The 25,678-nt window shown below is 37.2% G+C and overlaps 2 protein-coding genes and 1 long non-coding RNA gene across 3 annotated transcripts in view; 2 read left to right on the forward strand and 1 right to left on the reverse strand.

Moving 5' to 3' along the window:
* LOC135499222 (uncharacterized) overlaps nucleotides 1-25,678 on the reverse strand; it is a 407,058-nt gene that overhangs the window by 100,948 nt on the left and 280,432 nt on the right. The window lies entirely within an intron of this gene.
* Nucleotides 6,754-7,475, forward strand: LOC135498932 (uncharacterized). Its single transcript, XR_010449182.1, has 3 exons — nucleotides 6,754-6,852; nucleotides 7,077-7,172; nucleotides 7,413-7,475. It is a non-coding gene; the product is annotated as an uncharacterized LOC135498932 (long non-coding RNA).
* LOC135499156 (uncharacterized) lies at nucleotides 13,232-18,486 on the forward strand. Its single transcript, XM_064789826.1, has 2 exons — nucleotides 13,232-13,337; nucleotides 14,269-18,486. Exon 2 carries the CDS (start codon nucleotides 14,694-14,696, stop codon nucleotides 15,852-15,854), a length of 1,161 nt encoding a protein of 386 aa, XP_064645896.1. The 5' UTR covers nucleotides 13,232-13,337; nucleotides 14,269-14,693; the 3' UTR covers nucleotides 15,855-18,486.

Here is a 25,678-nt window from a genome sequence, read left to right on the forward strand (position 1 = left end):
GACCAGTCATTTGCCCACATGTTCCCACAGTGAATGCATAATACTGCTGATAATAGTGATATTGTTATCTGCTCATTGTAAATATGTTATACGTTGTTCAAATTTTAAACATGTCAATATCGCTCACACGCTCGAGTCATACACATCAATTGACTTTTTAAAGGGGGAATATAGGCAGCGGCAGGGGGGTGAGGTTGACCATCTTTTGATGACTGATATGCCCAATAAGGGCACTTGGTCATGTTTGATGCGGCTCTTAATACATTCCATGTACAAGTGTGAACATTTCCACGTACTGTGAGATATGACTGACCCCTATTGGCAAATTTGTATGACTTTATCTTGCCTACCTAGCTGCTGCCTATAGGCTCCCTTTAACTGCGGAACACTTCAAAGTCGATAAAATGCCATGTTCCACCTTTGAATGTGTTCAGACCGCCATTTTCAAAATAATCAAGTCAGGACACTGCCTTCTAGTCTCATAATAAATTTTGCTTTCCTCAATAATAACATTTCTTCTTCTTCAATGCCTTCATCATTCCAAACTTCTCCTCTACTGACTTTTACAGGGGTACAGTCATGGCAATCAAAACCCAATACTGAGACCAAATGCCTGTTGACTGTGCTTTAAGAGAGACTGGCGCCATGCCTAGTCTCTCTTAAAGCACAGTCAACAGACACCAACCCCCTCAGACTCAGAAACCACAAACGCCCAACCCTTCCTGCTACCTTAATACTTCTGGATTCTCGAATACGTGGCATTAGGGCTCTTTCGCAAATACGTTGGGCCACACGATCGCCGTGTCGAATACGAAATTCGTTTTGCGGATGATGATTGAATAGCAAAATACCCAAATTGCCTCTAAAATCGGAATCGATTACACCTGCGCCTACGGCTATCATAGGGTTTAAGGCTAGACCTGAGCGAGGCGCGATTCGACCATAACACACTCTTGGAAGAACGAGTTGTAAATCTGTGCGGACAAGTTGCGAGCAACCGGCCAAAATCGTGTAGTCATTGGCGCTAGCCAGGTCAAAACCCACTGAATGTGCCGTCGCCCTTTCCGGGGCAGAAGATAAATCACTCAATTTGTGAAAAATGAGCGTTTCAGCTTCATCATCATCATTTTTTTCATCCACAATCTTTGGTCTATAGAATAAAAGTTGGTCGTCTGACATGATGACGAAATGCACACTAACAAAATCAGTCGTATTGAAAGCAACAATCGGCGATGCCAACGGGTTGGTTTAATTCTATCGTGTCACATCATGGTTAAGAGAAAAAGCACTACAGCAAACATCATTTTGCTCGTAATAGCCTTGTGACGAGAATATGCTGGGCCTACTCAAAATATTTTCTCCACAAAGTAGAACAAGTTTGCTATTGAAAAACAAATTACTGATACGAAGAATCTAATGAGAGGTAGGTTACTAGAAATGCTACAGGAAAAAAGAAGATACTTAGGCCCACAATATCTTCCAACTGTTATTTCGTGGACGAGATGTAAGACCAACTCATTATCTGATTGCAGAACTAAATGTTCTAAACTACTTTGCACAGTTTACTTAGTTGATGAGTTCAAGATCACTTTGATAAAACACAGCGCGCTAGTTAGTATGTCAATGAGCCAAATCAAGCTCTTGTTTAAATGATTTTTTATCGTCATTTCAAAAAGGTAGAATGTACTAGTGAGAGGCTGGTTAACCGGCATGTTAAATTAGGCCTTTTCCAGCCGTTCTTGGAGCGATAACAATTGTTTTTGTTCTAGCAACAACGAAAAAACTCTCATGAACTTATTCTCTTTGCATCATTTCTAATACGCACAATCTAATGAGAGCTATTGGGTGACCGAAAGGTGAAGTTAAAGTGCCTAATTGTTTTATAATGAATCCTGATCAGGAAAAAAGTCATTTTAGCACGTACTGGCTGTTATTTTGACCGAGTTATATCTAATCTGAGCTTGGATCTGTGATGAAATATTAAGCGCCCTATATAATCAGTGGGAGATTGTTCTTGAGAATAATTTCAAAAGTGTCTGGAGGTGCCTTGATCAGTTCGAAGGGCTTTAGTTCAAGAATTTCGTTTGTAAATCAATACGAAAATATTCTATTATGGCCTCGTGACTCCTTGCGTGGCAAACTACACTTCTAGCCTCCATGATTGGTCAAAAATGGAATATTTCAACCTTTATTAAGAGCTGTGAGGACAAAACTTCCCCCATTTCGCATGTGCGGGCAACTTACGCACACACATTTTGCTGAGAAGCAATCGGGATAAAAGGTAGGCCTTATAACTGTTATTTTTCCGTTTAGTTAGCAGCTCGGCTAAAAGTCTTCAGAAACAGACTTAGTAACATCCGTCCATTATTTTCTCTTTCAGAGGGATGGTTTATATACAAGCGCCCCAAAGCCGAGAAACATTATGTTATTGTGAATCAAGGTAGGACCTTCATTTTTATAGTTCTGTCGGCTCAGTATGATTTTGATTCAACAATAATAATCATCTCTCCTTTGGGAAATGAAATAACATGCGACCCCATATTTCTCTTCCAGCGCCATGCAGATATAAACAGCCCTTGCTGCCCGCCCGATTAAAAGGTAACATCCGTCCATTATTTTCTATTTCAGAGGGATGGCTTAAACACAAGCGCCCCAAAGCCGAGAAACATTTGTGGTGAACTGGGTCACAGTCTTGGTTCCGTGGTTGGCCACGGCGGCGCCAGCATTACGGACGTGCCCCGGTCACCCGGCCATCCCCGCCCGTGTGTTACGTCACTCGGCTGCGCTCGGTATTTCCCGCTGTACTGTCGATGATGCAACGACGCGTAATGTCGTTACGTCATCGACAGAGCGGTGTTGAAGCGGAGAGACGAGCGGGTTCGAACGTGGAAAGTGACAGAGATAAAATCGAGTATTAATCAACGTTAGTCGAGTCTTTCATTTAGCAAAACTATTGCTACAACGTTATTCTTTTCATTGGCGCCCAACGTCTGAAGAATCTACGAAGAATTTATCGATTTTGGTGTTTTTATGAGTATTTTGTGAACGGTTTGTTATTGCGAGAATTTGATGACATTATTTATTGTGCGTATTCTACAAGTAGGCCCTATACTGCGTTAAAATGAATAATTCAGAAAATGAGGAAGGTTACGACCGCGATAATGTTGTAATTAATGATGCGGGCGACGGAAATGCAGGTTCAGCCCAAGAAGATATGAACATGAATTTAGGCTCAGGGCCCGGGCATATTTTGCCTGAAAATAGGCCGGAGTACCGTGGCGCATCAGTAGTATAGAAAACCCACTCCTGGCCCTTAGGTCATTTCGAGTCACAATCAACCTAGGATAACTCAGTCAACTCTACTAACACAACTCTGACTCAATTATCCTACTACGATACTTTCCAACAACTCTGACTCAAACAAACCCCATTCTTGACTCTGACTAAAGAATCCCACAGCTCACAAAATGTCATAAATGTCATAATTTTCATAAAATCAAAAAATCAAAATTTTACTAATTTCATAATTCCACAAGAATTATATCATTATAAAAATGTAATAAAAAATCCACAAATTATTAAAAGTTTGAAAAAGTAAACTTTCCAGCATCTGAACATGACATTGTGATATTTGAAAAGAATAATCCAGATATTGGAATTAATGTATATTATAATTATTTTGAGACATTATCAGAAGAAGAACTTGTAATGAAAAAGGAAATATTAGGCATGCCAGAATATGTTATTTCACCATTATATATTTCTAAGAAAACAGATTTACCAAATGAAAATTATATTAACTTATATCTTCAAACAGAACAGTCAGATAAACCATTAGAAAAATCAACTGACATTTATGAAAGAAAATCACATTATATGTGGATAAAGAATTTATCTGCTCTTATCACAGCTCAATGTTCTGACAATGATAAACATCAAGCATCGATTTGTAACAGATGCTTAAAAGTTTTCAGAGATCATAAACTCAAATCAGGCCAAAAGATTTCAGGAAAATATAAACTTGAAAACCATCTAGAAGAATGTAAAAAATATGAATGTGTCAAACAAGAATTCCCACAATGCCCTTATAACAAACTGAAATTTTAAAGCAAATCAAAAACATCTATTTGTGATTGTAGCTGATTTTGAATCTACTCTAAAAAAAGTGGAAGAAAAAGACAAAAAAACTGAACAGTATCAAAAACATATTCCAAACAGCTTTAGTTACTACATTATGCCAAACCCAGATCTGTTTCCAAATGCAGAAAACAAATTAGTTTTTGCTAGTCAAGAGTGTGATGATCAAGATGTAGCAAAAACATTTTGTGAAACATTAGAAAAAGATAGACTTGATATATATGACAAATATTTCAAAAATCCTAAACCTAAACCAACTTTAAAAGGACAAGAAAAACTTGATTTTGATAAAGCTGAATTATGTTATATCTGTAATGAAAAATTCACATATAAAAATTATAAAGTTTTAGATCATTGTCATTTCACTGGAAATTATAGAGGTGCAGCTCATAATAACTGTAATTTAAAATACACAGTTCCAGATTTTATCCCAATTTACTTTCACAATCTATCTGGATATGACTCACATTTGTTTGTTAAAGAATTAGGTGGTAATGTATCTGTGATTCCAAACAACGAAGAAAAATATATATTTATGACAAAACATTTACAAGTGCATAATGGGTCAAATCAAGCAGTCAAATTTGATATGAGATTTCTTGATTCATACAGATTAATGCAATCTAGTTTAGACAAACTTAGTCAAAACCTAAATAATTCTCAAATGAAACATGTGTCAAAATTCTTTAAAAATGAAAAATTTGAATTAATGACTAAAAAGGGAGTTTATCCATATGACTGGTTTGACACAATTGATAAATTTGAAGAAACTGAATTACCAGCAAAAGAAGATTTTTTTCTCAAAATTAAATGATACTAATATCACTGATGAACAATATCAACAAGCACAAACAATTTGGAAAGAATTTAATTGTCAAACATTCAGAGATTATCATGAATTATATTTAAAAACTGATGTATTGTTATTAGCAGATATCCTTGATAATTTTAGAGAGCTTTGTTTAGAAAATTATGATTTGGATCCTGTCTTGTATTATACATGTCCAGGATTATCATGGGATGCAATGTTGAAAATGACAAATGTTGAATTAGAATTATTGACTGATTCAGACATGTATATGTTTTTTGAAAAAGGAATCAGAGGTGGAATTTCAATGATTTCAACCAGATATGCTAAGGCTAATAATCCTTATATGAAAAATTATAATCCTGAGGAAAAATCAAGTTATATTATGTATTGAGATGCTAATAATTTATATGGTCAAGCAATGTCAAGTAAATTACCATACAAAAAATTTAGATGGATGACTCCAAAAGATCTAGAAAATTGGGAAAAGAAAGCTTGTACACTCGAAGTTGATTTGGAATATCCAAAAAAAATACACAATCTTCATAATGACTATTCGTTAGCTCCAGAACATTTGAATGGAAAATTAATCCCAAATTTAAATAACAAAGACAAATATGTAATACATCATACTACACTTAAACACTATTTATTAGGTACGCGTACATCCGGCGATAATCGCCTTATTGCAGTGATCCACATTTTGGTGTAGAGGCGTAAAAACTTGCTTGCGGTGCGCGTCATTAGTTTGCGTTTAAAAGTCGCATATGAGGAGTAACCAGAAAACGCGGATAATGATGACGTAGTTCACACTAAATCCAGCAGCCTCGAATTAGAAAAATTTCATTCCGATTTCTAGAAGTGAATGGATTTTTCGTTCGAAAATTTTAGTCATCAAAAACATCGTTGAAAAGCCTCAAGGTATGTATTAATAGTTTTGAAATTACTATTTTTCGTTTTTTTATATATTTGTCGGTATGTGTGGTAAATATGAGTGAAATCAAACCATTCGCACATACTTTTTTAAGGCAACCAAATTTTTGTGTCCTCGAGAAAAATAAAAAAAATGTCCTGTTTTCTCACTTGAGATGGCACGCAATCACAGCCATTCACGAGCTTTTCAAAGTAACCCTAAACAATTATTCGTGGATTAAACGATGTATATAAATGTATTTTATTGATTTTGAGTATGTTTTGTGAAAATTATTGCTTAGGGACATCGATGGTGAAGGATTTTGATGGGTATTTTTTTTACGGAAGATGGTGGCCAATCTGAGATTTTAGGTCACGTGACCCAGATCTAGCAATGTGATTGGCTGTTTCCAATGTTTGTAAACAAAAGTAGCCATGTGCTTTTTAGAAGTCCTTGTTTACTATATGTTTTTGTGGATTTCTGCAGGAGTTTTTGCATTATTGGTGAAGATTTTTTTCCAGCATTAATTATATTTTATTCCAATGTTAAATACTTTTATTTTAGAAGTAAATGTTGTTTTTTTTCAATGATAATATGGTGTAATTATTTTTTTCTCATTATTTTTTTTAAATATTTCCTTTAATTTTTCAGAAGATGCCAGCAGCAAAAAAAAGGAAGCTGGCCCTTCCAGCGACAGTTGGGAGAAAAAGAAAATATCTCATGGACAATTTTAACGAGTTACCGGATGAACGGAATGATTTAAAGAATGGTCATGTCCTTCTTCAGTTTGTAACCTATGACAATTCAATAACAAAGACTGTCAAGGCAATTACCAAAAAACTTCCAGGCGAAATCCTTCAAAGCCACTTTCAGTCCCTGCTGAACAAGGAAAAGAAATTAAATAATGTTTCTCGTGAGCCAGTCAGGGAAAAGTATGAAACCCTTTGTAAACAAGTGTTTGATCCTGCTCCGAGCGAGACAGGACCTTCTACAGGTAACTATATTTATTGTCTCAGTTTTTGAAACTTTTCAGCAGGTTTCAATACAAGTATAGACTTGTATTTTTGATAATCTCATTTACAATTTTAAAATATATAAACCTCAATGAAATACAAGAGAATAGTGATTATCATAATATTTATTTACTTTATATCTAAGCTACAAATATTTCAATACAGTTAGTAAAAATGTTGTATACTATTTGTATCTTATTTTCAGAACCAGACATGCCAGAATGTTCCAACCAAGAGCAACCAGAGGGTGAACCAGAGACCTGTGATGCTGAACCTTCCCTGAATACCAGTATATTTTTGAGTAAGTTTTTCATTACCATGATTTTTAAACAGAATCTCTTAACAGATGTAAAAGAAATTCAATGTGTGTAATTGAAGTGAGTGAACACTTGAGAAAAACAAGTGCTACACTTTAGTCCAGTAGTTTTATCTCCTGTATAGTGTATACAGTTTAATTTTGCTCCTCTACTATACTAGCTGACATGACATTGTCTGGCTTAGGATACAAAAATATTAAAAATGAATTAATTCTTTTTTTCAGGTCCAGGGCAAGTTGCTACCGTACCCCAGCCAGGAACTTCAGATTCCTCCATTAAAAAGAGACTGCCTAAAACGCCTGGATCATCTACGTCATTACGCTTGTCTCCATCTTCATCAGTTCGTTCTTCTGGTCGCCTCCAAGGGACACTTACGCCGAGGAAACTAAAGCTGAAACGAAGGTTAGATTTCGCGCAACTAACGAAAATTGCTGTTCAGAAAAAGTACAGAGATCAAGTGACTAAATTACGTCGTGAAATTAACTATCAATACATGCACCAAGTGAAGTATCTCCACCAGGAAATCAATCGTAAAAAAATGTCCCTCATAAAAAAAGATCAAAAGATCAAACGCCTCAGATTGCAATTTTCTAAGACAGCATTAGGAAAGGAACTGACAGCCACAAAACTGAAACTAAAAAATGCTAAACGCAAGGGCAAGAAGTGTACAAAAAGAAACAAATCTCAGGATTCCTCTTATTATGCGGATATTCAGAAACTAAGGGATGAACTCAGTGTAAAAAATGCCACAATACAAGAATTGGAAAATGAGAAGCTCTATCTAGAAGAAACAGTGGACTCTTTAAAATCAGACGCAAGTAATTTACAAAAACCAGGGAAGACGTATTCATTGGAAATGAGGCAGTTTGTTTATGACTGTATAGTAAATAATGTGCCGACAAAGAATATTCCCATCCTTATTCAGAAATTTGCTATGAGATCTGGTATACACCTTGATAATGTGCCTCACAGGAGTACTGTGGAAACGATGGCTCGAGAGTTGGGAGTAGTTTCAGACTTTCAGGCAGCTGAAATGCTAATTGAAAATAAAGATCTCACTCTTGGATTTGATGCTACAACACAGGAAGGTGTTCATGTTAATAGTATTCATGTGACGAGTCCAGCATCATGCCAAGTTCTTGCAGTTGATCAGTTAGCTGGTGGTACAGCTGAGGACTACGGGGTTCATATTAAAGAAAGCATTGAGTGCCTGACTGATGTTTACTGCCAATTTTACTCCGCAGATTTTTCGGAAAACCGAAAGAAAATATTGCAGAGTATTTCTAATACGATGACAGATAGGGCGGCAGTGAATCATGCCACAATTCAGCATCTGGAATTATCTCGGAGAAAGTCGTTAAATGAACTGAATTGTCACCTGCACCCATTGGACACAATTGCAAGTTCCATGAGGTCTACATTAAAGGCTCTTGAACCCGGGGACATCAATAAAAAGCTCTGGGGTCACGAGAGCATCAGCCATCAAATAGTCCTTGCCGTAAATAAGTTTAGATATAAGGATGGTCGTGGTGATCCGAAAGGTTTTACCACCTACTTGGATAAAGCTGGCCTGCCAAGGGGACTTATTCCACGCTATCGAGGGAACCGGCTCCACATCCTGTTTCACATATGTGGTCAGCTCCATTCTAATCGTGACTTTTTGAAACTTTGTTTTCAGAAGGAGTTGTTAGCTGTGGGGGTCTTCAGGACAGCCTCAAGCAAGACTTTTTAAATGCATGTGCTAAAGTTGAAATTCAGATTCTCGGACTCCTTGGTAAGCTGCTCTCTGGTCCATGGATGACAACATTTTACACGTCAAGCAACTCTCAAGTTAGCCATATTGATGGGATTGGTATTGTGAAGGATGTTGTCAGTGTTTTGAGAAAGTACTCTTCCCAACCCATGGATACACTGTCAGCCAAGACTGACTTCTTTGGAAACGAGCTGAAGAGCACTGATTCAGTTCTATGCAAATTACAAGAAAAACCTGTGGATGAAGCTTTGTTCCAGACAATGATGGCAGCTTGTCTCTCAAAAGCAGTGGATGTGCTTGAGAGGCAGTACCAGAGGTATTTCAGTGCAGATATTTCTGATAAATTGAGGAAAGAAACAGAGTCGGCTCGCTGCCATAATATAGATGCTGAGGCAATTATGGGCATGTTTAGTGCTGCGAAAAACCGTGCTCCCAATGCTACAATGTGTTATTTGTCCTGCAGGATCCGGGCTCAAAAGAACAAAGTCACTGACTACCTGGATAGTCTGGAACCTGAAAAAAGGAAAAAAATAGTTGAACTTTCTGTGAAATTGGGTAGGAAACACAGACTGAAGAAGTGCAAAAGACATGCAGAAATCAAGGCAGAGATTTCAAAACGTTTGGCAAGCAAAATACAAAAGAAAAAATCAGTAGATAGAAAGAAACTGGATCGGGTTCTGAGAACTTGTGTTAAAGAGTCTTTGGACATTGCTCAGCAGCCGGAATTTGGGGACATTGAACTTGATGTTCTTCGAGGTGTCAATGATATCTTGGCTGGCAAGATCATTGGCCACCAGATTTCACATGTCTGGTATGATGAGGACACAGAAGTGAAAGTTGTGTATTCTGGGAAAATTGAAAAACTCTTAAAACGGAATGGGGGAACATACCGCATTGGATATTGGCAAGATGGAGAAACTTATGAGGACGATGCCGAGGATTTTGACATTTCCAAGTATTCTCTGGCCATTGATGTGATCTGTGGGGACTTGATAATATCATAAAAAGGACTGTGTGTACATTGTAAATAGGTAAGAATGGCATTTTTAGACTCTGTTTATATTTTGAATAGGTGAGAATATTTGCAATGCAAATAAGGTGAAATAAACACTAGTTTGTGATTTATTTAATAAGTATATGTGTCTTTTGTTTGAAAATTTCAAATTAAAATTTCAGATTGAGGGTGTATTGTAACAGGTATTGCACTGGAAACAGTTGCAAATGGTTGTGTTTTAGAAAGGCTTTCTTCACTGAAAATTTTATCAAAATCCATTGAATAACAAAAAAGTTATGACACTTTGAAGTTCAAAACTACTCGGAAAGGTCACAACTTTTTATGACTTTCCTATTATAAAACAATACCATAATTAGGCCCGTTTCCTGATCTATTAATTACCATAACTTTTTTATTAGTTGAGGTATCACAGTGATCTATATATCATTTTAAAGCATATTCAGCGCTCTTTCTAATGATACTAAAACTGGGCTAATATCTTCAGTTTGAAAATTCATAGAGGAATTTCCTATCAAGAAAAGGATTTTCTCGAACCATATATTGACCTCAATACAACATTAAGATCTAAAGCCAAAAATACCTTTGAAAAAGATTTCTTTAAACTAATGAACAATTTAGTATTTGGCAAGACGATGGAGAATATTCGATTGAGACAAGATATCACATTATGTACAAATGTCAAACAGCTTGAAAAGAAACTCAGTCATCCAAATTTAAGAAAATCAACGATATTCAATGAAAACTTAGTAGCTGTTCATAAACAAAAAGGATTGTTATATTTTGATAAACCCATTTTCGTTGGTCAAGCTATACTTGATATTTCAAAAACAATTATGTATGACTTTCATTACAATTACATGTTGAAAAAATATCCTGAAGCTAAACTACTTTTCACAGACACTGACTCACTCATGTATCATATTGAAACTAAGGATTTTTACAAAGAAATTATTCCAGATGTCAAAGAGTATTTTGACACTTCAAATTATCCAAAAGATCATTTCCTATTTTCTAATCAAAACAAAAAGGTTTTAGGAAAATTTAAAGATGAGAGTGATGGAAAACCAATTACAGAATTTGTAGGATTAAGACCTAAGTTATATGCTTATAAAACTGAAAAAGATGAAGCAAAAAGGTGTAAAGGTGTCAAAAAATGTGTTGTAGACAAGTCAATCACATTTCAAGATTATTATCACTGTAATTTTAATAAAGAAGATATAAATAGAAAAATGAATTTATTCAGATCTCATAAGCATCAGATTTATACGGAATGTGTAGAAAAGGTAGCATTAAGTAGAAAAGATGATAAAAGACATATATTGAAAGATAATATTCATACGTTAGCTATTGGACATTATAAATTAGAAACTAAAAAATAAATTGAAAGGATATACCCTACAAAATAAATGAAATGGCCAGGGCCATTGTGCTCACCTCATGTGGAGGAAAGATGGATAAAGAGCATGGTATTGTGTCATGTAGTGTTAGGTTTGATGTAGGTCCAAGCAATTACAATTTCCCCAAAATGGCCAATTTACAGTACATTCGACCTCTGTGACCTTGAAAAAGTAGGTCAAATCAAAGAAGACCCGGGTGACACATTGAATGGTTGTTAGAAGTAGATGTACCTATGATATAAAATTGGTGCCAATCAGGCAAGTAATACTAGGAATAATGGCATTTTGAAGAATTTACGATTTGGCCCCCTCCTGGAGGCCAAGCGGCAAATCAGATCGCACCAAACTTCGGTACCTGAGACCACCTGACCAAGGGGTACATGTGTACTTAATTTGTGATCAATAGTCATTGCAGTTAAGAAACGTGCCATAGTTACGGCCTGACGGCCAATTTACGCCATTTGACCTCTGTGACCTTGACAAGAAGGTCAAATTAAAAACCTGTGTGACATATATTGTATGGCGGTTAGATGTACCCATGATATCAAATTGGTGGCAATCGGGCAAGAAGTTAAGGAATAATCAAATTTTTAAGGTTTTTGGATTTTGCCCCCTGGTGGTCAAGTGGTGAATCATATTGGACCAAACTTCGGTCCCTGAGATTACCTGACTAAGGGGTAAATGTGTACCAAATTTGGGATCAATAGTCATTGCAGTTTAGAAACGTGCCATCGTTACATCCTAACGGCCAATTTACACTATTTGACCTCTGTGACCTTGAAAAGGAGGGCAAATCAAAAACCCGGAGGATATATGACGCACCTTTGCTAGAAGTACCTACCATATTTTTTTCAAAATTTCCCGACTACTATTAAGGGAGATATTGCATATTTTCACTTTTAACGTTTGGCCCCTGGTGGCCAAACCATGAAACGAATCAGACCGAAACTTGGTCTCCAAGGTGTCATTACATAAGGGTACATGTGTACCAAGTTTCAACTCAATAGCTCTAACAGTTACGAAACGTGCCCTGCTAACGGACGACGGACGACGACGACGACGACGACGACGACGACGACGACGACGACGACGACGACGACGACGACGACGACGACGACGACGGACGACGGACGCCACGGTATGGGATAAGCTCACCTCTGCTAAGAGGTGAGCTAAAAATTAGAAATTTTATAAAATATGGCAATTTTAAAATTAGAAATTTAATAAAAAAAGATAAAATAAATGAACATATGTATGATACAAAATGAAACAGATATAAATAATGAAATTTTAACACAATATAACGATAATGTTGAAAATATCAACCTCGAATTTTCAGAAGTAAATAAAAAAATAGATAATACAGAAGAAACATTAACGTTACTAGATGAAAAAACAATTGACAACAGAAGTCAGATATCTCAACTAGGGTTAAGCATAAAATCTTTTAGTGACGATATTTTAGTTGTACACAATAGATTTAATGTGCAAGATGCTGAAGTTACAAATCAAATGGATCAATTTGAACAAAAATTAAATACGTATACGAGGGTTATAGCATTAGATATAAACTCTGATGATTCACTTATGTTTTATGAAAAAACACAGCTGTTTCAGCTAAGCCTAAACATGACATCGAAATGATCCATCCCCAGCACAGGCCTGCTGCCCAGTGATTGGCCAGCCCAATAAGCGTGTATCACCTTTATGTATCATTGGACCCTCGCTGCATCGCAATACACATTTCGTCTGAAGGGTAAAATGTGTTGGAGTGATTCAAAACATGCGCGCAATCCTGTAGACGTTCTGCTAAAAGATACGTCGGCTTTGATTGGCTCATTGGCTCTGTCACATGCCATGCCACCCGGCTACAAACTTGCATGAAATTCCGATCTGAATTGACGAAACCGCGACGATTTGCGGTGTTTTTATTGATTTTTCAACAAGTTGCAGATTTCGGAATTTCATCAAACTAGATGACCAGGTAGGCATAATATCACACATCATAAATACCCCCGCCGTTTGACAAATCTCAATTCAGTTTCGTGCAAAATCGTGCGCATATTCAGACATTTCGAGAACTTCGATCTGCTCCGAATCAAGATGGCCGGCATGCAGACTGAGATTAAGACGGGGTGTCAAGTTTATCTTACAACATCGGATTCCCTTGATCGTTTATTTGTAAAATGAGTTACCTTCAATATTAATTGATATCGTAACTTTGATTAGTTTCCATTTTTAAATGTTAGTTTGCTGTATTTATGCAGACATTTGCATTTGAAACCCGGGGGCATGAACATTGTCCAGTCTTAAGTGTGTTGGTCGAGTCTATTGCGCTGATAGAGGTGCGGCTTGGGTGGAAATATAAATAAGTCAAAATTTTGGGCAACTTGTAACCAAAACATGAGTTAGTACTTATTGTAGTCTATGTGGAAAACATATTCAGGGATGTTTTTGATAAATCTGGTCTTCAAACTTTCAAACCACGGATTTTTTTCGGTATATGCTAAATCTTATCACCCTTGGCCAAAATGGACTTGCCCTTTGACCTACACTTTGGGTTTGTTTTGAGTTTTCTGTCAGGGTGATGCTAAATCAGTGTCTTGTGTTGATTTCGTGCATGTATAAAGCATTGCTCAGTGACTACATTGTAAGATATGTCTGACTCTTACATATATTGACGGAAGCCCTTTTTAAGCATTTATTGAAAGAACACAATTGATCAGTACACAAGGTTGTGTTGTTAGTAGGGAGTTGCAGGAAGGCTGAAAACAAAACTGTAAAATTCTTTACGGGGTACCCCTACCAGACTTGTTTTGTTTTATAATGTGTAGTCTTTCATGTTCCTTATCCGTGGCTGCCAGGTGTGCCGGTCATCCTTGAGTTACTAGATTTTCCTTTTTCTTTAATTTCAGTTGGTTGTGTACCGTTCTCAACTTGCTCTGGCTCTTAACTTCGAGAGTATTTCAAACAACGTCCGTACACATACCGTAACCTTCTGGATTCGAGGTCCATCCTGAAATTATGTGGTTGCGTGGAGAGTAGGCCTACTACATCCGCCCAGATCAGTGATCTACTACAAAAAGATTAGTGGTAAGTGATGGTACTCTAAATTGTAATTGACTCTGCACTAGAAATTAGAATGCCGTTGATTGATGCATAAGGCTTGTTTGATATCGATGGATTAGAATTCCCCAGAAGACGTGTAGTATAAGTTTTTAGTACATCCTGGTCTTCTTGGCTTGCATTGAAGCACAGACCTTGTCCCCCCCCCCGCGCCATTTTGCAACCCGTTCTCGCTCCTAATTTTTACAATTCCAGGTATGGTCTAGTACATGAAATGGACACGTCTTTGACTTCGTATGATGCTGACTGCCCTCCTCAGAAGAAAACGAGGTTTGATTCTAAAGTTGGTTCGGGTGGCCATAAACAATATTTTGGGCGGAAACGCAGGAAATCCAAGGCATCCAAGTCAAACGTTACGCCGTCTATGTTCAATGTTGGGGACTCTGTTCTGTTTAAATTACAGGGGGAGATTTATGTAGGAACTGTGTTGTCACAAGTTAATCCAAACCAGTACACCATTCAGGATGTTACTGGAAGTATTCATGCAGTAGTCATTGATGACCTCTATGAAGGATTACAGGTTTCGAGTAACGACCGATTACCAACCGTTGGTGAAGTCGTCTTTGTTCGTTACAGTGATAAAACGGGGGTTGTAAGACTGGGAAAGACTATTTGCATCCGAAATGATTCACTATGGATTACTTTTGACAACTCGGGACTTGAGTTTAATGTTCCTTTCAACGAAGCATTTATTTTGAATGAACAGTCTAAGCAACTGGGTGTGGGGAATGTGGGCTTGGGAGAGATGGGTGTGAATGAGAATGGAGGTACACGTGAGGCTATACACCTCTTCACATGTATGCTGAATAGATTGACGGAGGAAACAATTCACACTCATTCTGATTATCGGGACCGGGCCAGTCAAATTCGGGAGTTGTACGTTCAGGATATTCGTTCACGGGACAGTGCCATTCTTGAACTAAAACAGCAGCACTTGGTTGACACTGTCACTATTAACCAACTTGGTTGTGAGTGGTTTAATCGTTGGAGTGCGTTGAGTCAATCAACAAAATCACTGCAGGAAAAGCTTGGCTCAACAATCAAGGAGAGTGAAGGATACTGTGCAGAAATCCAGCGACTCCAATGCCGGCTGTTTCTCCAGGAGAGTGTTTTTTCAAAAACTGTCCTCAGATTAGAAGGTGAAATTTCTGAATTAAAAGATAATGTGGTTAGATTAGAAACGGAGAGTATGCTCAACAGTATGGTCAGTGACAGTCGGGTGCACGAAGCTGAAGTTGAAGCTGCCAGGTTAGAATCTGATTTGTTTGAGAAGGATAGGGAAATAAGAGATTTGAAGTGTAAATTAGGGAAGTTAACTGGCAAAGATATGTTAGAAAGAGTTGGAAGGGAAGGATGCGGATTCAAATGTCGGTGATGAGGAGTACAAGTGTTATCTGTGTCAAGGTGTGCGTACAAAGGACAAATTAGTTGATGTACACAAGGAGTCACTAAAAATATCCAAGGCAGAGCTACAAAGGGTAGAGAAAAAATATGCAAGTCTGCATTCGAGGTTATGCGGTTTTTGTAGATGTGAAGAAGCATCAAGGTCCCCTGGAACTTCAACTAAACAATGTGCTTGAAAGAGAGTTACTTGTTTACAAACAAGCGTACCATAGCAACGCGTTCATTGGTAACCATTGTCGAAAAATCATTGAAAGACCTCACGGCTTGGTCGGTGTCCTTTTGAGGCATGGTTTCCCTGAGATTCATGACAGGTATTTGGAATTGTTCAATCGTATGGCCATAATTTATCGGCTGATTTCCATCTCTCGCTTCCTCACTGAAGAGGAAATTAGAACTCTGTCCATTGAATGCTGGAGTTATGGTTCCTGGTTTCCAGTCAACTTTCCATCATGTTCCATCACGGTGAAATTTCACTTGCTCACATATCACATTCCTGACTTTGCGTTCAAGTGGAAAACAGTTGGTTTGATGGGTGAGCAGGGCGCTGAAAGTATCCACAAGCTTGTCAATCTTGACAAGAGAACCTATGCCTGTGTGAGGGATTCAGAACTTCAGATGAAATTGTTGTATTCCAATCATGCTCTGCGTATTACTGCCAATCCAGACAATATGAAGAAGAGTGAACGAACGTGCAAGAAGGTCTTAGAAAGTGGTAAAGAATGTCCTGGTCGGCTGAAAAAATGTCCTGCTCAAAATAATGAAAGGATGTGTCAGAGCTGTTTCAAGCATTTGTTCAGTCAGTGATTGTTTTCTTCATGTTGGTTTCTGTTGATAGTTCCCATACGCATGGATGTTTTTCTCTATACTTTACTAGCTCAGATTCAGAACACATTGAGTGAGCTTCTTTCATGGTTTCTAGTTCTACATGTCAATGCATAGTCAAAATTACGGGTTCTGTCTTCCATGGGGCGGACAGTAAACCTGTTTTTTGCTCCAAATTTGGCACTTTCCTCCATTTCTGTAATAACCTGCTTAGTTCTGTCTGTGTCCCTCCTCTAGAACCAAAATTCAGTTGTCAAGAGTTCCAAAGTTCGAAAAACAATATGCGATTGATACAGTCCAAGTCACAAATATCATGCCTAAAATCGCGTCATTGGCACGTCACTGTTGCATTAATGATGCGTTTTTTTGCAAGTCACTGAAGGTTGTTTCCAATACTAGAAAGTTTTCAATATAATAGGGTAAAAATTACAGGTTCTGTCTTCCATGGGGCGGACAGTAAACCTGTTTTTTGCTCCAAATTTGGCACTTTCCTCCATTTCTAGTTCTGTAATAACCTGCTTAGTTCTGTCTGTGTCCCTCCTCTAGAACCAAAATTCAGTTGTGAAGAGTTCCAAAGTTTGAAAAACAATATGCGATTGATACAGTCCAAGTCACAAATGTCATGCCTAAAATCGCGTCATTCATTGGCACGTGACTGTTGCATCAATCATGATGCGCTACAAAGCGCGACGGTCGCAAAACTCACCCGAATTTTGTGCGTACCTGACGCGGCGCGAGAGGGATGACATTTGTGACTTGGACTGTAGTTCTAGTGTACCGATAGTATAAGATTAAGAAACGTGTACAGGTCATTTTTTTTGCAAGGCACTGATGGTTGTTTCTGATACTAGAAAGTTGTCAATGAATAAAGGGTCAAAATTACATGTTCTGTCTTCCATGCGGGCGGACAGTAAACTTGTTTTTTGGCTCCAAATTTGGCAGTTTGTTGACAATTATTTTTGTCTCATCTTAATCTGTGATTATACACTGTAAAAATGTACCAGCTATGGCCGGTGGTATACTTAATAACTGGCAAGTTGTCAATGCAGGGTAAAAATTACAGGTTCTGTCTTCCATGGGGCGGACAGTAAAGGTCTGTTTTTTTGCTCCAAATGTGGCACTTTGCTCTATTTCTGTAATAACCTGCACAGTTCTGTCTGCTTCCCTCCTCTAATTACCAAAATTCAGTCGTCAAGCGTTCCAAAGTTCAAAGAAATGTGCGATTGATACAGTCCAAGTTACAAATGTCATGCCTAAAATCATTGGCACGTCACTGTTTCATGAATGATGCGCTTAAGATTGCGCGCAAAGGTCGTACGTACAATACGTTAAACAGAAAGGGAGTGTGTCACTGTGACATCGCTGGTGCGTCATTTGGCACAAAACTCGGCCGCATGTCGTGCGTACCTGACGCGGCACGAAAAGGATGAGATTGACATTTGTGACTTGGACTGTAGTTGTAGTGTACCGATAGTAAGATTAAGAAACATGTACAGATCGGTTGTTTGGCAAGGCACTGATGGCTGTTTCTGATACTGGCAAGTTGTCAATACAGGGTCAAAATTACACGTTCTGTCTTCCATGGGGCGGACAGTAAACCTGTTTTTTTTGTTCCAAATGTGGCACTTCGCTGCATTTCTGTAAAATGGCCTGCTTTAGTTCCGTCCGTGTTGAACCTTTATATGTATTAGAACAGCATTGGTACTGGTGGACTTGTGAACTTGTATGATTGTATTTCAAGGGCTTTAGTATTATAAATATATGTGAGTATTAGCATTCAATTGAAATCTTGACTTTTTAATTTTTGTGTACTGCCATGGCAACATATGGAATACTAGTACATGTACTTGTCAAGCATTGGCCTGCTGAGGGGTCTAGAACCACTTGTCCCATCTTACTTCAACAGGACAGCTTATATGAGGGACACCAAGCCAGATGAGACGGTCAAATCACTTGTCCATGATGTTATGACAATTATGTCCTATACTTCTACTAGTCCCATCTTGGTACAGGGACACTACATAACCAAGCTGGGTGAGACGGTCACATCCCTCGTCAATGATATTGGTTATGAGATGTCCCTAGTTCCGTCTTCATTCAGGGACACCGATCGAGACGGTCACACCCCTCGTCAATGATATTGGTTATGATATGTCCCTAGTCCGGTCTTCATTCAGGGACACCGATCGAGACGGTCACATCCCTCGTCAATGATATTGGCTATGAGATGTCCCTAGTACCGTCTTCATTCAGGGACACCGATCGAGACGGTCACATCCCTCGTCAATGATATTGGCTATGAGATGTCCCTAGTTGAGACGGAGCGGGGATTTAGGCTATTGCACGGGCCTGGTCACAAATTAGAAAAAGACGGCTGAATGTATAATTATTTACATGTATTAAAAATTGACAAGAACAAGAAAAATATATTTATAAAATTAACATTTCACCGCTCAAATCTAACAACTAAAAGTCTGTTTACACATTACCAAAGTCCAAAGCTCCCTCCACTCCGGCTCCACTCACTGGGCGCGGTCAATTCCCAACAACAGCTCCTTCACCTACCACCGGTCTCCCAACACGTAACACACGTAACACACGTCTCTCCGAACTCCTCTCCCGTTACCACACGACAACACACGACACAAAAGTGTCCGTCCCGACACGCAGTCGGTCCAAGGCTACTCCAGTAGCCACCAAGCACGTAGCTGGTTTATAAATTAACGGTCTGGCGACACCTTGGCCGCAAAGCCAACTCACGGTTCGCCGACACGATGGCAGCAATGCCAAGGCGCTCCAACCCGCGGCTGGACGCAAATAACAGGTGAGAACACCACGACTCTCCGACACACAGCCGGTTCACATTCCACCAGGAATGACGACCACGTTGGTCAAACGGAATTGAGTTCTGCACGTATGATGTACAACTTCTCCTTACAGAGGCCAGCCAGGAACTGCCCACACCCAGTCCAGCTCCAACTAATGAACCCAAGAGTTATATAAGTCTATGTCCATGAGTAATCACACAACGTCCTGAAGTTACCAAAGTCCTATTCAACACACTCAAGCCAAAGGTCTAAATTAACATGTAATAATATGACTGAAATACCAGTTACACATTCAGCCTAACCAGACAAATTATGAATAAATAAAACTAATAAGGCCAACAACTCAGGCCTAACACAAAGGCCTGTGATGCCATTCATCACACTAGTCCCGTCTTCATTCGGGGACACCGATCGAGACGGTCACATCCCTCGTCCGCGTCAATGATATTGGCTAAGAGATGTCCCTCGTCCCGTCTTCATTCAGGGACACCGATCGAGAAGGTCACACCCCTTGTCAATGATATTGGCTATGAGATGTCCCTAGTCCCGTCTTCATTCAGGGACACCGATCGAGACGGTTACATCCCTCGTCAATGATATTGGTTATGAGATGTCCCTAGTCCCGTCTTCATTCAGGGACACCGATTGAGACGGTCACATCCCTCGTCAATGATATTGGCTATAAGATGTCCCTAGTCCCGTCTTCATTCAGTGACACCGATCGAGCATTCACATCCCTCGTCAATGATATTGGTTATGAGATGTCCCTAGTCCCGTCTTCATTCAGGGACACCGATCGAGACGGTCACATCCCTCGTCAATGATATTGGCTATGAGATTTACCTAGTCCCGTCTTCATTCAGTGACACCGATCGAGCAGTCACATCCCTCGTCAATGATATTGGTTATGAGATGTCCCTCGTCCCGTCTTCATTCAGTGACACCGATCGAGCAGTCACATCCCTCGTCAATGATATTGGTTATGAGATGTCCCTAGTCCCGTCTTCATTCAAGGACACCGATCGAAACGGTCACATCCCTCGTCAATGATATTGGTTATGAGATGTCCCTAGTTCCGTCTTCATTCAGGGACACCGATCGAGACGGTCACATCCCTCGTCAATGATATTGGCTATGAGATGTCCCTAGTCCCGTCTTCATTCAGGGACACCGATCAAGACGGTTACATCCCTCGTCAATGATATTGGTTATGAGATTCCCTAGTCCCGTCTTCATTCAGGGACACCGATCGAGACGGTTACATCCCTCGTCAATGATATTGGCTATGAGATGTCCCTATTCCCGTCTTCATTCAGTGACACCGATCGAGCAGTCACATCCCTCGTCAATGATATTGGTTATGAGATGTACCTAGTCCCGTCTTCATTCAGGGACACCGATCGAGACGGTCACATCCCTCGTCAATGATATTGGCTATGAGATGTCCCTAGTCCCGTCTTCATTCAGTGACACCGATCGAGCAGTCACATCCCTCGTCAATGATATTGGTTATGAGATGTCCCTCGTCCCATCTTCATTCAGTGACACCGATCGAGCAGTCACATCCCTTGTCAATGATATTGGTTATGAGATGTCCCTAGTCCCGTCTTCATTCAAGGACACCGATCGAAACGGTCACATCCCTCGTCAATGATATTGGTTATGAGATGTCCCTAGTCCCGTCTTCATTCAGGGACACCGATCGAGAAGGTCACATCCCTCGTCAACGATATTGGTTATGAGATGTCCCTATCCAGTTTTTAGGGACACGTCTTCAGTTTGCATCATAACTTCTATACTAATTTGGTCTTAAGTACAGTCTGCATCACAACTTCCCTACTGATTATTTGATCCTCAGTGTAGTAAGAAGGCAGATTGTGCATATGTCTACAGTTTACATCATACTGACATAGTCTTCAGCAAGCATAGTGTAGTAGGATGAAGGCAGGTTTAGTTGTGATTTTGAACACAAGGTACATCCAGTCATCATGTTTAACCCCCACACATCTATCAGGTTTAATCTTCATTTGCTAAAGAATTTCATCAGATTTATAACAGTATACTGATACCATCACTGATGAGAGAATAATACATCGAGGAATATAGGCAATCAGTAAAACGGACGACCCAGTGAATTAATCTTTTTTCCGGGAAAAGTCCATTTTATCATAAAAATACATAGCTAAGTTAGAAACCGTGGATATAATTGTCATTTTGTGAAGATCTAGGGCATTTCATGAACCATAAAGGGAGTGTAAACAATCATCAATGTTTGCACAGAAAAGTGCCATCAAAGTCATCATTTAGCTAACTTTGCAATGCTGGCCCAGGCCTACTATTCAAGATGGCAGCCGCAATATAATACACAAAACTTGGTTCACGCCAAGTTGATCCTAATCAATACATATAATCCTAATTACTACAGCAAAACTGAGGGCCAAACATGGGTGAATTCAGGCCTATTTTGTAATCCTTGCACCTTCCGAAAGCCGTCTGGGGTGAGGAACTGGGATGTTTATTGGGATAGCAATAAACACTTTGGTGTCGCACCTGCCTGTAGAGTGCCATCTGGTGGCTTCTGATAAAACTTGCATTTTAATTCTAGCTGAAACAGCTGTGAAAAATGTTATGTTTCCAGGTAAGATTGTAAAAGTGAGTGTTATAACTAATTTTTTTAGGCAATTTTACCTTAACATTTTTATCAATGGTACAAAAAAGGATTCTATTTTTATCAATAACCGTAAGTTAGGTGCTGGTATATTATATAGATTTCGAAATGCAATAGAGGTAAATTTTTGGGATAAAATCAAATTAAGAGTAAGAGATACTATATCATTTTTTACTCCAGACCGAATATTAGTTTCACTTTTGATTGAATTAACACATTAGTAAGCATTTTATAGAGTTTTAACCCTATAAAATTATTATTTACTTCTCAATCTTGTTTCAATTATATTGTCCTGAGCTAAGCCTTCTTTATGTTTAATTATATTTTCAACTTTAACTTCTTTATCAATCTTTTCAACTTCATTATCAACATCTTTTATAGCAATAGTTTTCTGAAGATCATCTAGTCTAACTTTATCATCATTGTTTAAAATAGCATAAATTCCAATCAAATTTTTAATGGTGTATTGTCTATTAGACCAAATCTGTTTGTAGCCTTTACTAAATGTAGGTTTACTCAATTTCTTATAACTGTATCATTTATTTTAAAATTGTGTTCAACTGGTTTACTTTTCTTTGTATTTAATTCAACTAATTCTGTTGAATGTTGATTAGCTTCATTTGGAGTATATCCCAAAATTCCTCTGTGAGGCCTATTATTGTAAGCATATAAATAATCCTTTAATTTATCATACCATACAACACTATTTTTTTCTGTAAAATCTTTAAATATTATATCTTTAATTGTTCTAGATAATCTATCAATCAGTCCTAATGCATAATGGTCTCCTATTTCAACTGTGTCATGCCTAATATTTAATCCTTTCAATAAGTCTTGTACAGGTTTGTTTAAAAATTCATTTCCAGAATCTGTAATAATTAAATTTATATCTTTTTCATCGTTATAAATGTTTTCAAAGCCTTGTTTCACTTCGAATTTTGTTTTATTTTTCAAAGCACTAGCATAGGCTTTTCTAGTAAACGTATCAATACATAATAATATCCATTTATAACCTTTGTTTTGTCTAGAATAATTTGACATATCTAACAAATCCATAAACCATAAAGCATTTTCATGATAAGCAACAATATGACCTTGAATATGTTTAGTTGTCTTTTTATGTAATTGATAACTTCTTTGTTGTTTTACAAATTGATCAATTTGTTCAAATGTAACATCTGAATTAATTTTCTTCATAATTTTATAAAATTTTAATGGACTAGGATATCCATATTTTTTCCATTCAGTTTCCATTTATTTTATAAAAAATAGAAATTTTATAAAATGTTACAAGGGGACCCCCTTGCCATTTTAAAATTAGACATTTTATAAATATTAATTATGCTTTCATAATATTATCAGGCAATCCCATTTTAACAAGCCAATCTCTTGTAAAAGCAGCTGCACTTACAGCCACAGCCAATTTTAATGCTTTAGTCACATCAGCCTTAGATGGATCACCTACATCAAATCTTAATATCTTTTTTCCAAGCATACTATATCCAACTGTCAATCCTGACAGTATAGATGCATGATAAATTGTATTTACAATATTACTCTCAGTTCTACGAGACATCCATTCGTTACTTGCAGTTGTCACAACAGGTTTAGTCGTCATATTTATTATAACAAAAAAAAATAGAAATTTTATAAAATATAGCAAGGGGACCCCCTTACCATTTTAAAATTAGAAATTTTATAAAATTAAAAATCTGTAAATTTAGCTTCTTTTTCAACTTTTTCAACTTTCTCAACTTCTTTCTTCGTGTCAAATGACTTGTAATTAATTATTGATGATACAATTGCTATTGCTATTAATGTACCAACTATAACATAAGTTTGATTTGTGCTTGTTACAGTTGTACTATTTAGTTCCTTTTTCTTATTTAAATCTGACATAAATTTAACTCTACTTGGATTTTTAGGTTTTGTTACTTTTTCAACTTTCTCAACTTTTTCAACTTTCTCTTGTTCATTTTCCATATTTATTATAACAAAAAATTTCCATTGTACAGTTGTTTTTTTCCATTGTACAGTTGTTTTTTTCCATTGTACAGTTGTTTATTTCCATTGTACAGTTGTTTTACAGTCTTTTACAGTCCTGTACAGTCCGTTTACAGTCTTTTACAGTCCGTTTACAGTCTTTTACAGTCCGATGCTGCATTGCAGCGTTGCAGCGTTGTAGATTTAACTAAAATATCTTTTTTCTATAAATAAAATGTTGTTACAAGACATACAATTAGATTGTTTATCATGGGATTTAAGGAAAATAATTGAAAAAGAAATTGAGAAAGAAGCTGAAAAAGAAGTTGAAAAAGAAATTGAAAAAGAAGTTGAAAAAGAAGTTGAGAAAGAAGTTGAAAATGAAGTTATTGAGTTGAGAAAGAAGTTGACAAAGAAATTGACAAAGAAAATGACAAAGCAAAAAGAAGTTGAAAAAGAAGTTGAGAAAGAAGTTGAAAATGAAGTGATTGAGTTGAGAAAGAAGTTGACAAAGAAATTGACAAAGAAATTGACAAAGCAAAAAGAAGTTGAAAATGTTGATGTTGAAGTTGAAAATAAATCTGTTGAATTTAATGATGTGAATGAAGTATATGATAAAGCATGTAAAGAGTTAGAAGGGTTGGAATTAATCTTTTATAAACAAAATATTGAAGAAACTGATGATATATATGCACAATTGGAAATAGCCAACAATTATGGTATATCATTATACGCTAGAAAATGGCATTGTATTGATTGTTTACGCCATGGTAAAATTACAAATAAGTATATTAAATCATTTCACAATACTTATTTAATATGTGATGAATGTGGATCTGAAGACAATTTCCCAGATTCTCCTTTTATTAATAGTGTTCACTCAGATAAACAATCTGATGCTGGATTTGTAAATTTGGATTACTATGTGAATCAACCTAAATATTGTCCAAAAATTAATTTTACTAATTTATTATTAGAAAAGAAGATACCTGAAGATGTAATCAATAAAATGGAGCAAGATTATGATGATCTTGTACTAAAATGGAAAAATCGTGACTCATCCATTGAACCAAAGAGAAAGAATTTCTTGGCTAAATAAATTAATTATTCAATATTTAATGGAGTATCATCTTAATACAACTATTAGAAAAACAGCTACTTATGAAAACCATGAAAAAATGTTTAAACAATTAAACTGGCCATGTTAAGTAGAAATATACCTTTATACATTTATATAATTAATGTATAAATATATATATTAAATTTCAATAGCTTCAGGAATTGTTTCAAGTTTTGAACTGATAACTTCTTGTGAAGTGTTTGCCATTAATGTACCAACAGCTAAGAATGTTGGATTGATGAAACTTCCTAGTTGTTTTTTTTTCATTGTTAATAATGAATTATTTATTTTATTATGTAATCTTTCTTGATTTAAATTAGGACACAAATATTTAATACCTTGTGTATATCCATATAATAAATTACATACTAAAT

The sequence above is a fragment of the Lineus longissimus genome, chromosome 14 (assembly GCF_910592395.1).
Source record: "Lineus longissimus chromosome 14, tnLinLong1.2, whole genome shotgun sequence".
NCBI classification, from domain to species: Eukaryota; Metazoa; Nemertea; class Pilidiophora; order Heteronemertea; family Lineidae; genus Lineus; species Lineus longissimus.